This window comes from Grampus griseus (assembly GCF_964374135.1).
Source record: "Grampus griseus genome assembly, chromosome: 2".
Classification (NCBI taxonomy): domain Eukaryota; kingdom Metazoa; phylum Chordata; class Mammalia; order Artiodactyla; family Delphinidae; genus Grampus; species Grampus griseus.
The window spans coordinates 161,290,550-161,306,444 of record NC_139018.1 but is presented as its reverse complement, the minus strand read 5'-3'; the positions used below and the strand labels follow the sequence as shown (position 1 = coordinate 161,306,444).

The 15,895-nt window shown below is 36.7% G+C and overlaps 1 protein-coding gene across 1 annotated transcript in view; it reads right to left on the bottom strand.

Moving 5' to 3' along the window:
- The window catches only part of MALRD1 (MAM and LDL receptor class A domain containing 1), a gene marked incomplete at both ends in the record, with an annotated part of 578,033 nt that overhangs the window by 416,933 nt on the left and 145,205 nt on the right, over positions 1-15,895 (bottom strand). The window contains 3 exons of the mRNA XM_082648013.1: positions 10,525-10,937; positions 14,510-14,877; positions 15,385-15,490. Of these exons, the coding sequence (XP_082504139.1) occupies positions 10,525-10,937; positions 14,510-14,877; positions 15,385-15,490 (887 nt within the window). The remainder of the gene's footprint in view (positions 1-10,524; positions 10,938-14,509; positions 14,878-15,384; positions 15,491-15,895) is intronic.

Below are 15,895 nucleotides of genomic sequence, written 5' to 3'. Positions count from 1 at the left end.
GTATTATACCTGATTACAGGTGAAGAAACTGTGGCACAGAGAGGTTACATAGTTTTCCTAAGGCTACACAGCTAATAAATGACAGAGCCAGGATTTGAACTTAAGCAATTTTACTCTAAAGTCCATATTACATCTTCTTCAATAGCCTGAACTCACTTTATAACAGAGTAAAAGTTAAATTTATTGTACCAAAAATACCACTTAAATCTGAGCTACTGAAAACGCAAACTAAAATTAACTCATTTTACACCAAATAGTAGTTCCAAGTCAATGTAAAGTTCTCCAGCACCGCATAAATTGTGGCAGCAGTATAGCACTATAATTTGCAATGTAAGAATAACACTAGGAATTGTAGTTCCAAATGCAAAAAGTTGACTTAGATAGGATGACACGTAATACACCTACCTCGATCATTAGCAGTTATCTGAGCAAAGATAATGCCAAGAGTTATAGAGGAAGCTGCCACTACCTATGAGAGCAGAGAAGCCAAGAAAATAGCAAAAATAAATCTTAAAATGTAATCAAACCAAAGATCTGAAAGTCAGGGACAACAACATAGGAGGGGCAATAGAGTCCTGGAGGTCAAAACAAGTAGTTACACAACTACTGATAAAGAAAAATACAGCCTTATCCTAAGATAGAGCCTGGGTGCCCCCTAGCTTTTTGGACACTTCCTAGTATATTTTAATTGCTTTTGACTGTATTATAATTAAGATGAAGTTACAGCCAGGAACACAGTGGGCAAAGGACTGCTCTGTACTGACTGAAGCAATAAACGGGGCCCTGCAGTTAAAAGGATGATCATAGTTATGATACATACAAATGAAAACCATAGTAATCCTGCTAATAATAGAAAATATATTTATATGCATTTGCCCATACATATGTGCACAGAGACACAGAAGTCTGCAAAAAGCCTATACCTGATAAGGATGTATTTATATACAAGGACACACGTTCCAGATTTTCCAGAATAGTCCTCATTTCAAATATCATAGTCTCTACAAACCTCTCAAATGTCCCGAAAATTTCAAAGTTTCCAAATGCAAATAAAATTTCCATAGACAGCAACTCACAGAGAAACTGGGAAGAAAAAAGTCCTTTGTCAGATATTCAGCGTAAAGGCTTTAGGAACTTCACAGAATTCCCCAATAGATCATAAGTTTGGGATTATGGGGACTGACTTCTATTTTTCACCATTTTTACAATTTTTCTCCATCTTCGTTCTCCACCCTTAATCCTCCTGGAGACTGGTTCAGGGATCAGTAAACATCTTTAACCTTAAACGTTTTTAAGAATTACATTTATTCATGTTTTTTTTTCTCCTCTTGGCAGAAGGCTTTATATCATAAAATGTAAAGAAGACCTTCTGCACAAGTGCAAAATGGGCCTAATCATTATTAAGTTCAATAAAAAGTTCAAGATGGTAACAATGAAATACTGTGTTCCCAACACAAATAATGACATGACAAAGCAAACCAGAATGGGTGTTTGGGTAAAAAAAAAAAAAAAAAAGTTACTTGGAAGATGATTTCTTGAATTCTATTTCAAGAAATTAGCTTTCAAAAGTTTACAATCAGGGCTTCCCTGGTGGCGCAGTGGTTGGGAGTCCGCCTGCCGATGCAGGGGACGCGGGTTCGTACCCCGGTCCTGGAGGATCCTACATGCCGCGGAGCGGCTGGGCCCGTGAGCCATGGCCACTGGGCCTGCGCGTCCAGAGCCTGTGCTCCACAGCGGGAGAGGCCGCAGCAGTGAGAGGCCCGCGTAACGCAAAAAAAAAAGTTTACAATCAGATTTCAGTTTGGCCATAGCTGACAATGCTGCTTTGAAAATAATTTCCGTACACGTCCTAGAGCAGTTCGAAACGGCAGGCCTGATAAAAGAGGGGGTAATTTTGCGAAGACCAAGAACACTGAGTTTCTTTTCAGACACCGAAATTCTGGGCAGCACTAGAATACAGGAACACTTTACTAAAAATTTTAATATAAAAATTTGGATTGAACCAAAATCATCAATCTGACATGTTTAAGAAGGAAGAAGGCATTGCCTCCCTAATCTGTTGTGAGCTGATACATTCTATAAACAATTCTGGAAGGAGGCTGCACTTCGAGCATAAATTGGTATATATCGCTTTGCTCTCACAGATACCGACACAATATTTTCTGCTGAATGCGAAAAAGTTTAAAGGCATAAATCAAGGTAAAGCAATCACCTGACAAAGAACTACAAAGAGGTCCCACACCTTTTTCTTGGCCAGAGCTGACACATTGATTTTTTACTGAAGATAAAAGCCAAAATCATGCATCATTAATATAAGTAAGCAAAACTATTTGGTTCAATATGTTATACTGTTAAAAAAAATAAAAAAAAAAACAGTTGCAAAGAAAAGGCAATTTTGAAATGTTACACATGATTAAAATAAGTTTGTATCAGCAGAGAAAAACACGTTTGAAAGACATTTCATAGAGTTTATTCCTAGAGGGTGAACGACACATCAGAGGGGAATAAACTATTGCTTTTGTTTATCCAGATTAATACACAGACACTGTCTGAATAAGAAGACGCATATCCAGTATGCTACCTAGAGAATAGTTTTTAGCAAAATAATTCTGCCCTGATAATCGAATGCACTTTTCCTCATATTGCAGCTTCACACAAGTGTAGTTTAAAACTTTCTCGAAAAGAGACCAGCATGGCAGCTGTTAGCATAGCCAGCACTTTTGCGCAGATTCCAAAATGGCAAATAAACCTCACAACTGAGATTTCAACCCCATTCAGAGCCCCTCATCCGTACAGCCTCGCTATGGCAAAATTTGCAAAATCAGACACGGCGACACCCCCCCTCCACACACACACACACACACACACACACACACACACACACACACACACACACACACACACACACACACACACACACACACACACACACACACACACACACACACACACTGCGTCTATGTTTTCTCACTCCATTTTACTGCTCTAGCCAGAACGGAGGAATTGGAAGTATGCATGAGTAGAAAGGACCCAAATGGCTCATATATGCAACACCAGGGACAAAAAGAAACCAAACCAGAGACAAAAACAAACCAAAGCATAGTTACACAAAGTTTCAAATAGGCCATAGACTGAAAAGGGATAAGACACACTGGAATTAAAACATTCATAATTACCATTTTTCTAACTCTTTCTTTTTTTCTCTTTTACCAACCGATCAGCAATTTTAAAAAGTTAAACCCAACAACCCAAGTCTGTCTTTCTCTTTCTCCGTTTCTTTTCAGCATGGATTATATAAATATTTTGGATACTACTATAGCATGTATTAATTTCCATCACTTTCTAAATGACCCGTAATATATATTAATAATATATATAAAGTATATTTCTAATGTTTAATGACCCATACTAATATTCTACTGTAATTTTGGAGGGTCAAAAATATTAGATGCCATTTAGTATTACGTAAGTCATAATGAGTAAGATTTAAATAATGGATTTATTAAGAAATTAGACTTGCTTTCTGAACCTTGCATTCTTGTAATCCTCCTTACCTAAACTTTTCTTCCCTTCTCTACTCACGCATTCTTCACACCAGAAACCAAGCTCATCACTTTGTATCAGGATGTGCTGAAGAGCTGACACACAAAGCTATGGTTATGTTTGAATTCAGTGGAAGAACACAGCCCATGAGAAACTTAAGACTGTAAAATAAGATTTAGTATGCTGTTCAGTAAGCAACAGATCTATGAGTGTTGCTTCCACAGGCTTCAAGCCAGCAGATTCTATTCAAAACCTTTCAATGCAAATTCTAGCAAACTCTACACACTTGGAAGAAAAATGTTACATGAGGCTGCATAAATAATTTATACTTTTAGCATTTCTGTATATAATTTCCCAAAAAGTGGGATCAACTTAACATTATTAATATGGTCCTATTTTATTTGCAACATAACTTATGAAACATTTCCCCTAGAAGTACTGAAAAAGGATGCGTCACCTAGGATTTAAAGGTATATCCCACATATGAAAAAGTAAATTATGATATGAATAAGATTTCTAAAATCTTTTCACAAAATCCATCAGGGAAAAATCTCTTTATTACTGAAAGATGTTACCAGAACACTACACAATTCTTTCAGATTTAGTCAGAAAGTTCTGTGGCATTAAGAGGTCTGGCCAAAGAATATTTTCTTTGAAAGCCCATGTCCTCTCCTCCTGAGGGCCTACCTCATACACAAAGATATGCTTCAGAAAACGAGGTCATGTCAGGAAAAAGTAAGCAGAAGCTTGTAAATACTGGTTCCTGTGGTGCCAAAGAATTAATAAGTTGCATTAAACAAGGTTTTTTGCAACACTTATCAGTGACTGCTGCTGACACTGAATCCATGCCAAGAAACTCAATCCTCCAAGAGAAAAGCAAAAGGGAGACAGATTTCAATTCTGAATAAGAAAATATTTTCTGTCAGTGTGTCCAAAGGTAGGATGGAAAAACCCCGTGAAGTAATAAATTCTTAATACTGGAGGTTCAAGAGTACAACTCGGTCAAATACTCATTGAGAAATTGCTGGAGCTGACTTTATTGTTAAATAATTCAAAATGGAGTATTTTATGATTCTGATATGGTGCACCACCAATAAAGGCTGCTGAAAACATCAGATAATAGGTATTGGTGTGAAACAGTTACTTCTCATTATGTACCTAGACCCTCATTTAAGTGTCAGTAAAATGTGATGTGTAGGTGAGAGCAGAAATGATGAAGAATCTCATTGTGTTCCCTTTGTTAGCAATTGTCCTTTCAGCAGGGCAGGAGTATGATCAGTATCATAAGAGTTGAAACCTCTTTAGAAGCTATCATTTGAGTTTTCTTCAAAATAGTTGTCATAAAGTGTCCCTTCTTTCTCAGTTTCATTCAGCAACCTCTACAACTGAGCATGGCTCAAATATTTTTCCTTGCTGACATGCGAATATGACCCTGCAAACAGGGTGCTCTATTAACAAGTTCTGATGTATTGATTTTTCATGGAAATTTCCTGATGATGGTATAAACTCAGAAAAAAGAGAGATGTCTCCTATCCAAAATGCATGCTGGGGAAATGAATTAGCAGGGAGTTCTAAGAAATTCTAAATAATGTTTTAAAAAACTGAAGGAAGTCTTTCTTTAATTGAAGTATAGCTGATTTGCAATGTTGTGTTAGTTTCAGGTGTACAGCAAAGTAATTCAGTTATACATATAAATATGTATATATAGATTCTTTTCTAGATTCTTTTCCCTGATAGGTTATTATAAAATATTGGGTATAGTTTCCTGTGCTATACAGTAGGTCCTTGTTAGTTATCTATTTTATATGTAGTGTGCATGTTAATCCCAATTCCTAATTTACTCCCCCTTTCCCCTTTGGTAACCATAAGTTTGTTTTTATGTCTGTGGGTCTATTTCTATTTTGTACATAAGTTCATTTGTATCTTCTTTTTTTAGATACCACATATAAGCAGTATCATATATTTGTCTCCCTCTGGCTTACTTCACTTAGTATGATAACTTCTAGGTCCATCCATGTTGCTGCAAATAGTATTACTTCATTCTTTTTCATGGCTAATATTCCATTTTTTATATATATATCTCCCATCTTCTTTATTCATTCATCTGTCGATGGACATTTAGGTAGCTTCCATGCCATTATTCTCCTACATAAGGCTATTACAGCATAATTATTTTTTCTGTATTATGAAAATCTGGAAGTGTCCTCTAAAATATATTTAGGAAACACGTAGGGAAAATAGGTACAATTTCACAACATTCATATATTTTGAAAATTAGCCTTTTGGAATCAATCTTTCTCCATGGCACATAAATAAACACATTTTTCAGACCACCAGGGTAGCATTTGGAGAGTCAAAATTATTAGTTTACTAAATTGTGATCTTATTGGAAAAACAGTTTACCCAAGGAATCACTGGAATTATTAATCTTTGAGCTGTTACATATTGAATTTGAAAATCAAAACATTCAAGATAATATATTTTTCAGGTTTCCCAGTACCATTTACTAAAGAGAGACTATCCTTTCCCCATGTATTCTTGGAACCCTTAAAAAAGATTAGTTGACTATATGTTTGGGTCCACTTCTAGGTTCTCTATTCTGGGTTCTCTATGTGTATGTTTTTATGCCAGAAACAAAATGTTTTGAATATAAGTACTGTGTACTACAGTTTCAAATCAGGAACAGTGATGACTCCAGCTTTGTTCCTCTTTCTGAAGATTGCTTTGACTATTCAGGGTCTTTTGGGATTCTGTACAAATTTTAGGATTGTTTTCCTAATTCCATAAAAAAATGAATGTCAAGAGAGATTGCACTGAATCTATAGATCCCTTTGGGTAGTATGAATACTTTAACAATATTAATGCTTCCAAATCATGAAAATAGGACATCTATCAATTTACTAGTCTTACAAATTCTTTCAATAATGTCTTATAGTTCTCAGAGTACAGATCTTTCACCTCTTTGGTTAAATTTATTCCTAAATATTTTATTCTTTTTGATGATATTGTAAATTGGATTGTTTTCTTAATTTTGTTTTCAGATCATTCACTGTTTGCACAGAAATGAAACTAATTTTTGTATGTTGATTTACTATCATACAACTATATTAAATTCATTGGTTAGTTCTAAAAGTTCTTTGGTGGAGTGTTTAGAGGTTTCTATATACAAGATCATGTCATCTGAAAACACAGACAGTTTTACTACTTCCTTCCTGATTTGAATGCATTTAATTCATTTTTATTGCCTAATTGCTCTGGCTAGGACTTCCAGTACTACCTTGGATAGAAATGGTGAGAGTGAGCCTCTCATTGTCTTGTTTCTGATTTTAGAAAAAAGCTTTCAGCTTTTCATGACTGAGTTAATGTTATCTGTGGACCTACCATATTTATTATGTTGAAGTATATTCCTTCTGTACCTAATTTGTTGAGAGATTTTTAATAAGAAAAAAATTGCTGAATTTTGTCAAATGCTCTACCTGCAAGTATTGAGATGACTGTATAACTTTTAGTCTTCATTTTGTTAATGTGAGACAACTTCGAGCAGCTTAATTCATGTGTAATTGATGTTTCTAAAGGACAGGAGAGAGAGGAGGAGAAAGTTCTGGGGACTCTGAGTTAGTTAAAGCTTTCTTAGATACAACCCAAAAGCTTGATACATAGGATAACATATTGATAAGTTGGACTTCACCAAAATTCAAAAGAATATGCTCTTCAAAAAAATCTCTTAAAAGAATGAAAGGACAAGCTACAAACTAGGAGAAAATACTTGTAATTCTTATATAACTGATAAAAGGTTTGCATCCTGAAAATATTTTAAAAGCTCACAAGTCAATAATAAGAAAACAAAACAACCCAATTTAAAAAGAGGGCAAAAGATTTGAACAGACAATTGAAACTAGACATTCGTTTGGCCAATAAGCACATAAAAATACGTTCAACATAATTAATGCTTAGGTCAATGCAATCAATACCCCAATGAGATAACCACTGTACACTTGGAATGGTTAAAATTAAGAAGACTGATAATAACAAGTGTTAAGTAGGATGTGGAGGAACTGGAACTCTCATATTTTGCTGGGAATCAAAAATGGTATACTTTGTTGTGACCACCTAGACGGGTGGGATAGGGAGGGTGGGAGGGAGGGAGACGCAAGAGGGAAGAGATATGGGGACATATGTATATGTATAACTGATTTACTTTTTTATAAAGCATAAACTAACATGCCATTGTAAAGCAATTATACTCTAATAAAGATGTTAAAAAAATGGTATACTTTGAAAAACAGAGGAAGAGTTTCTTAAAAAGTTAAACATACTCCTTCTATATGATCCAGCCATTCCACTCCTGGGTATTTACCCAAGAGAAATGAAAGTAGATGTTCATATAAATACTTACACACAAATATTCACAGCAGATTTATTTATAATAGCCCAAACTACAAGCAACCCATATTCTGATCAATAGGTAAATGGAGAAGCTGTGCTGTATCCATATAATGGAATACTATTCAGCAACAGAAAATGAAGTATTGATATATTCTATAATAAGAATGAATCTCAAAATAATTACACTGAATGAAATACATCAGAAAAAAAGTACATACTGTACTATTTCACTTATAGTATAAAAGTGTGGGGAGTGTACGTTGATGTATACTGAGAGGAAGTTCAGTGGTTATCAGGGATGGAAGTGAGGGCCAGAAGGAGGTATTACGAAGGGATATCAGGAAAGTTTTAGAAATGCAGTCCATTTATATTTGAATTATCTTGACTGTGGTGATGGTTTCAAAACTTTCAATATGTATAGTTTATAACATATCAATTATATCTCAATAAAGCTCATAATAAAAATTAGAAGTCTGACCTGAAGTTTTATATGCAGTGACTTGCTGGCCCTGCCACACATAAAAGCAGTGGCTGTTATTTCCACTGACAATAATAAGCCAATAGTGCCTATACCTGCACGTACAATCTGGTCCTAGCCTGTGTGTTTCATTTTAAATGAATATCCTGAAAAATCTTTGAATTTTTCTTTTAAACAAATATTTAATGAGTACCTGTTATCTGCTGGGCATGATACCAGGTCATTTCACCTGCAGTATCACAGTTAATGAAAATGCTGCTTGTTGCTGCCCTTGCTCACTGGAACAGAAGCTATGTATATCCATTACCCAATGAACAAACACATCCTGTTGCTTAAATTGGACCCAGTCCTTAACTATCTTAAACAAATCATCTACACAGCATGCAGAATCTCTGATTTCATCTTTTCATACCTAAAATTCATTAAAAAAAAAAAAAAAAGAACCCTTGGGGGCTTCCCCGGTGGCGCAGTGGTTGAGAGTCCGCCTGCCGATGCAGGGGCCGCGGGTCCGTGCCTCGGTCCGGAAAGATCCCACATGCCACGGAGAGGCTGTGCCCGTGAGCCATGGCCGCTGAGCCTGTGCTCTGCAACGGGAGAGGCCACAACAGTGAGAGGCCTGTGTACCGTTAAAAAAAAAAAAAAGAACCCTTGGATAAAATCAAATAGAGCATTCTGTGTAAGCCAGGATGGGTTTCAAACCTCAATATTTATGTTTTAGATTCACAACCAAAGGATTCCTTGGTTAGTTCCATGGTCAACTGACTCTGAAGCTGTTCCCGTGTCAAGCTGATTTTCTCCTGGAAACCAATGCTTGACTAAATATCATAAGTAGAGTTTATCCATCAAATACTAGTTAAGCCCAAATTAAAATTGACCTGATTAGACTAAGAATTAATTTGAAGTGGATAAGCCATTATTAAATAAAAGTCAAAGATCCCTCTTCAGTTTCATTTCACACGATTACATGCATCTTACCATTGTGGCTGAACTGCAAGATATCACTCTACACATGGCAGATTAGTTCTCATGATTTCCGCTTATGTCTATCTGGACAAATCACCAATCCCAATGTGTTCTCTACTGAGCACGTACAATGTACATCTATGATGGCACTGATGTACCAGCTGGCCTGGAGCTAAGTTCTTGGCTACAAAACTGTTAACTCGAGACATTCAGATAAAGACAGTGCTTTCAATTAGGGTAATGCAAAAAACAAAAAAAAAAAAGTTTAGCCAGTAAAAGTAAGAAGTTTCTTCCAATATATCATATGTAGATCTATTTGGCCAAAAGGAGAAAACAATCTTCAACGCTCCTACGTGTTACAGGCTGTATGATATATTGGAAGCAGAAAGAACATGAATTAACTAGACACTTGTGGGTTCTCGTCCAAGTCCTTGTTTTCCTGCTTACCATCTATTTGGCCAGGGATAAACAACAACCTGAGTTTTTTCCTTTATATCTATAAAATTGGCAAAAAGGATCTCTGACTTACCCACTTCAAGGAATTGCTGAATCAAATAGATAATATATGCAAAAGTCCTTCACAAAACTGTAAAAGCCACATAAGCATTTGAACTTTCTATTGCAAGTCTGACTTTCAGGAGAAGGTAGGTAAGATTTAGAGTAAAGAATATTCCACCAGGAGTACGAAACCTAGATTCAGACTCTGGTTCTGCCCCAGAATAGCTTTTCCAACAAAGCCTGCACTCTTCCTGGATGTTTTTTGCTTACCTACGAAAATGTGAAAAAGTCAAATGATAGATTCAAAATAACACATTTGAGAGTCTGAACTTTTTGGAGAAGACAAAAGATTGTGTGAAACTCTTTTCCTCCAAGTTTTTCATTTCAGCACAACAATTACTTAAAACTGGAGGAACCTGCAGCTGTGTCCAATGCCATGTGTCCAGCTTTAGAGACTTTAATCACACATTATTGTGGGTATTCAAGGAGGAAAGCAACCTAACGAGCTTTGGTACACTCTTCATTACATGACAAATATGTGTCAAAGTAACTGATCAAATTTCACTTACTTTTAATTCAAGAATATAGTGATCTTTCATATTCCTTAGACATCCTGACTCATTTCCAATACAGCTTGTGAAGCCCATTATCCATACCTGAAAAGGCCTCCTGCTGAAAATGTTGAGGTGTTTCCTTATCCAAATGTTGCCTTGATTCCCAAATATTTCCCATAGCAGCTGTCCCCTTGTGTTGTTCCAGATTCGCTGGTAGATGGCCAGCTTGTAAATGTGCTTTCCAAACATGTGGTAATAAAAGCGGAAGGTGCAGCCCACTACATCAGTGGCATTGATGATCGGGCTGAGTAACGCAGCTCGGTGTTGGAAAACCTGTGGTTCAGAAGATTCTATGTAGAGATAGTGTCCTTTAGCTGTGCCCAAAGTATTATCCTTCATCGGTCCTGTATTAAGTGTTGACGTTGGACCCTGGTTCCAGGTCCAATCAAAATCATCTTCTGTATCTTGTTCCCAGTTACAAATTCCATTTTCAAAGTCACATTGAAGTTCAGGTACTGAAATTGGCATGAAATAAGGACAAAAATAACTATGAATGGGAATACTATCAATAGTTGATACTTTGCTCCTGCCAAGGTAAACCACTTTAATTTTTTTAATGCAACATTAAAGCAAAATGTTTAAAAGAGTAACTAAATCCTAGATAATACATCAAATAATAATATTTTATAGCCAGAGGTGGAATTACTTTGGCCATTATTTCCCAAATGCCTTTTCTACCCATCCCTTGCCCACTGTTAGTACCATAACTCTATGCAAATGATCACTACCCCATGGCTGGCTTGCTCCAACAAACTTCTGGCTCAGTGGATTTCAACTTTAGCTGAATGTTCCAATCACCAGGGAACATTAAAAAAAAAAAATTAAAGCTCAGAATTCACCTCCAGACATGTTGATTTAATTAGTTCAAATGGTGTAGCCAAACATCAGGATACTTTACTAGCTCACCTGGTGATTCTAACATGCAGGGCTAACAAGAGTCATAACTTAACAGATCTCTATCTTTCAGCATTCCCTGGGGTGCATGGTAAAATTGCTCACTCCATGGTAAAGTCCTGCACAAATACTACTATGTTAGGTATGGAGTGAAGCCCGAGAATCCCTATTTTTAACAAGCACCCAAGATGATTCTGATGCAGGTATTTTCCAGACCTCACTTGGAAATCAAATTCTTCTCTCTGGTTCCATCCTGCCCCAGTTTCAAGCATCCCTCCACACTTGTAAAAGAATGACCATCTTTAAATGGTAGTTTATCATTTTTTCTCTATTGAGAATCCTTTAATATCGACTCATTTAATCTCAGCTTAAATCTAAACTTCTCTTTCAAGCTTCACTCTTCCCAGATTAAAACAACTTCCTGTTCGTCCCCAACTGCCTTTCCCCTTGGCATGCACCAATTTACCATCGTGCCCTAAACCTCTCACCCCTCTGTCTCTATTTATGCTTATTATTATGCCTATTTTGCCATTTCTTAGCTGTGTCTCCTCAGTGGCAATCTTTTCTTCTCACTGGATTGTGGCTCCTTTGAGCTGGTGCTTTTAAACTTCTAACTCCCTTCAGTCAGTAGAAGAATTCAAAGCACTTTTAAAGAATTGACCAGTCCCTTATCAACTGAATACTCTACCTACATTTGTAGGATATAGGAATGTATGCATTTTTCAAGATGTGATGATTTTGTCGACACCAAGTACTTGTTTAGAATAAATGGGATAGAATATACAAATACTGTATTTGTATACAAATGTATACAAATACGTTTGAGAGTATTTGGGCAGAAGGGACAGGATTTAAAATTAAGGAGGAGTTCCACATTTTAGCTTCATTTACATAAGTTAATATTTTTGAAAGACAAACGTCAGCAGGCCTTTAACCATTCATCTTATAAGGGCACTTGGCGCCAAAGTGAACAAATATTCTGAAACAATAAATAAAAGGATATGTGAATAAATGCAGCCAGGGAAGAACAAATCATCTGTCTCTGAAAACCACAGAACAGGAGCTTAGACCTAATGAGGGGAATCAAGTGAGTAATTGGCAAAAGGGAGATGAGCTTTCTTTTGATGTTTCCTCACTTGTGACTAATCAACGCAGCTGGGACGTGAACTGGACCCCACAGGTCCCCTGCAGGTGTCAGTCTTCGGTTGTGCAGAGGAAGGGGGATGTCAAGCTACTGAGGTTTTCGACATAAAATTGGCACTAAAGCCAACTTCTTCATACTGACTGCATGCTCAATCTTTATTTCAAAAGTGAAGGCACGTGGCTCCACCCTTAAATGAAAGACCACGTTCTAAACATACTTTAGAAAATAGAGCATCAATTTCTGGATGTCTAACGCATTCTGTTAATAAATCACTAGGTCTGGGGACTTCCCTGGCTGTCCAGTGGTTAAGACTATGCACTTCCACTGCATGGGGCGTGGTTCGATCCCTGGTCGGGTAACTGAGATCTTGTATGCCGCGTGGCGCAGCCAAAAAAAAAAAAAAAAAAAAGGAAAAAGGAAAAAGGAAGTCTCCATTTAAAAAATTTACTATGTCTAGATGGAAGGCTGAGAGAGAAACTGACAGTCACTACTATTTCCTTTCATTGATAATCACAAGAAGTATTTTGATAAGCCCATTCTACTCAGTTAATGCTGAGAAGTTTGAAGGATAATTTGCTTATTTTCAGTAACAGATCAACGTTTTTAAGAAGTGGGATTTGAAGTACATGAAAAAGATGAAAACGCTTTCTAAATTTGCAAAAATAAATTACCTTTAGGACAAGCAACACTTCTTATAACAGCCATTGTCGAAATCATCAATTTTATTTATATGCACTAAAGGTATTAGCTGTGTAACGAGCTGCATGGTAATTCTGACTTTAATGTGCCTGACTGTATTAAACACCACGTATGTGCAAAACTCTCTACAATGATTTATATGGAAATTTCTCAATGTAATGTTTCCTATGATGTACCAAGCATTTGATGGCTTTACTTTGGTTTATGGTAAGCCTCCCAATTTAATAGGCACATAACTTGAATTTAAAGAATTGTTGCTATTTCTGGGTAACGAAAGATGCAAACTTTCTCTGACTGATGTTGATAATTAAAAAAGAAAAACGTCTCTTAGCCTCTGACTCATTTTCAGGACCAAATGCACTAGGTACTACCAGGAACCAGGTTTATTAAATTGCAAGATATACATAATCATCAGGTATGATAAACTTTTTGGTAATTTAAACCAGAAGCTTGGGGCTTATCTTTGACACCTCACTCTCCACTCCCTATAGCCAGAAGATTTTTAAACGTCCCTACTAAATATCCCTCCTCCAACTTTAGTCCATCCATCTCCACCACTTGTCACTGTTATAGAGGCTGCCAGCCCCTCTCAGGGGAACTACTGCCAACGGCCTCCTAGTAAATCTCCTGAACCTACTGTCCTCTAATCCATGCATTACATTGTATCCACAGTGACATTTTTAAATCTGCCTATTTTATTATATTACCTTCCTTCTTAAAAACCTTCAGATGAGGGAAAACTTCCTTAAGACGGTCCACAAAGATCTGCTAATCTGGCCTCCATCTCCATCCTTATGTTGCATCCTGTTTCCCCTTATTGCCTTACTCCAACCATACTGGGTATCTCGCAGCTGCCCATGCAGTCATCTATCAGGGCTTTGCATACATGTATTTACTTATTATTTTTCAGATCTCAGCTAAGTCACCACCTCTAGAAAGTCCAATGCCATAATTATAGAAAGCCATAGCACCCCCATTTGAAACTCCTGTCAAAACTGTCATTTTACATTTATTTTTTAAATATGTAAATATCTACCTCCTCAATTAGACTGTAAGCTCCCTGAGGTCAGGGACTCTGTATAACTGTCCTCATCACTATCTCTCTAGTATCCAATTCATAAATATACATAATAAATACTGATGGCTTGACTAATTCATTAATCACACATAACGTTCATTGACTTTGGAACAATGCTTAGGGCCTTTATCTTGACTGACTAGAAAACAGTAAACCAATCAAGATCACCACCATCAAAATGAGTCAGAGGGACCAGAAAGAAAAGCACTTACCACAGTTGACCTCATCAGTATTATCACCACAATCATCCACCAGATCACATAACTGAAGCTTTGTTATGCAAGCCTTCGTGTGTAGACACCAGAAATGACCTGGCCCTTTGCAGCTCTTCGAAGGGAGTGGAAGAATACAATTTTCAAATCTGACATCATCGATAGCCGAGACCCCATCATAAACACCAAGGCTGACTTTATGTAGTGACAAATAGAAGGGCTGAGTAAGGCGTCCAAGCTGAACAGTCGCCTGGGACCACTGGTTGCCCTGGTTATATAATACTCTCCAGAGTACTGTGGAGTCACTGGAATTTTCCATGTGTAGCTGTAACTCAGCTGCTCCCACTGATAGGCCATAGTTATAAAACCTGAAAGAGAACAAACAAAAGAAATGGAAATGATTTAGGCAATAGACTAAATATTTAACTTTTAGACTCTTCCACTCGGTTAACAGTCAATTAAAAATGAGTTGTCATAATAGATGCCTTTAGTTATTATTGCATAATTGTGGCCACCTGTTTGCAAGAGCGTCTCTGCCGAGGTGCATATTCTGGCTCTCAGGACCCCATGAACCTTTCTCAAGGAGTTTAGTCCAGAACACGGGAAGCAGTGTTAACTAAATTATAAACCATTGTTGGAGGGAGAGTCCCTTTCATCTTAAGTAAGAACATAACAAATACTGATAATGTGCTCCTAAGTAAAATGCTAATTGTGCGGATCTAATGCAATAGCTATTTTTAAAGCAAAGCCAGATTACAGGACAAATTACAATATCTAGTAAATGCAGGAGTATGCCTGGAGTAGAGTAGTTGACCGTTTTTTTTTAGTATTTACCGGGCTGCTAGAGTAGTTGACCATTTTTTTTTAGTATTTACCAGAAGGAAAGTGTGCATCCAGGTCCTGTCTGGCCGAAAGTTGGGCTCTGGAGTTTAGCAATTTGTGATAAGCTGTTGCTTTTCTTCAGAATGAACATAAAGTGCCCTATTGGGATACAAAAAGAAACCATTAGTTTGACCTACTAAATTCTAAAATGAGACATCTGTCTGTAAACCCTACACTGAAGACTATACGACAATTAAAAATCAATAAAAGTGACTGTTAGTCAAATTTACTCTTACAAATATTAAACTATTATCTAGAGCTAGGTCAAAATTATGCCAAAAACAACTGGTAATTTCAGTTAATTCAGCCAAAATATATCTATATTCTATCTCCAAAACCCATAAAGGAGTGGTTCTACGTTGACAACATAAGTATAATAGACAATATTCAACTATCCTACTATTTGTTGTAGTAACACAGAACTTTACTGCTTCTCTTTCTCTTTTCAGACCCGAGCAAAGGTAAACTGAACTACAGATCTTCCTTGACTTAAGATGAAGTTAC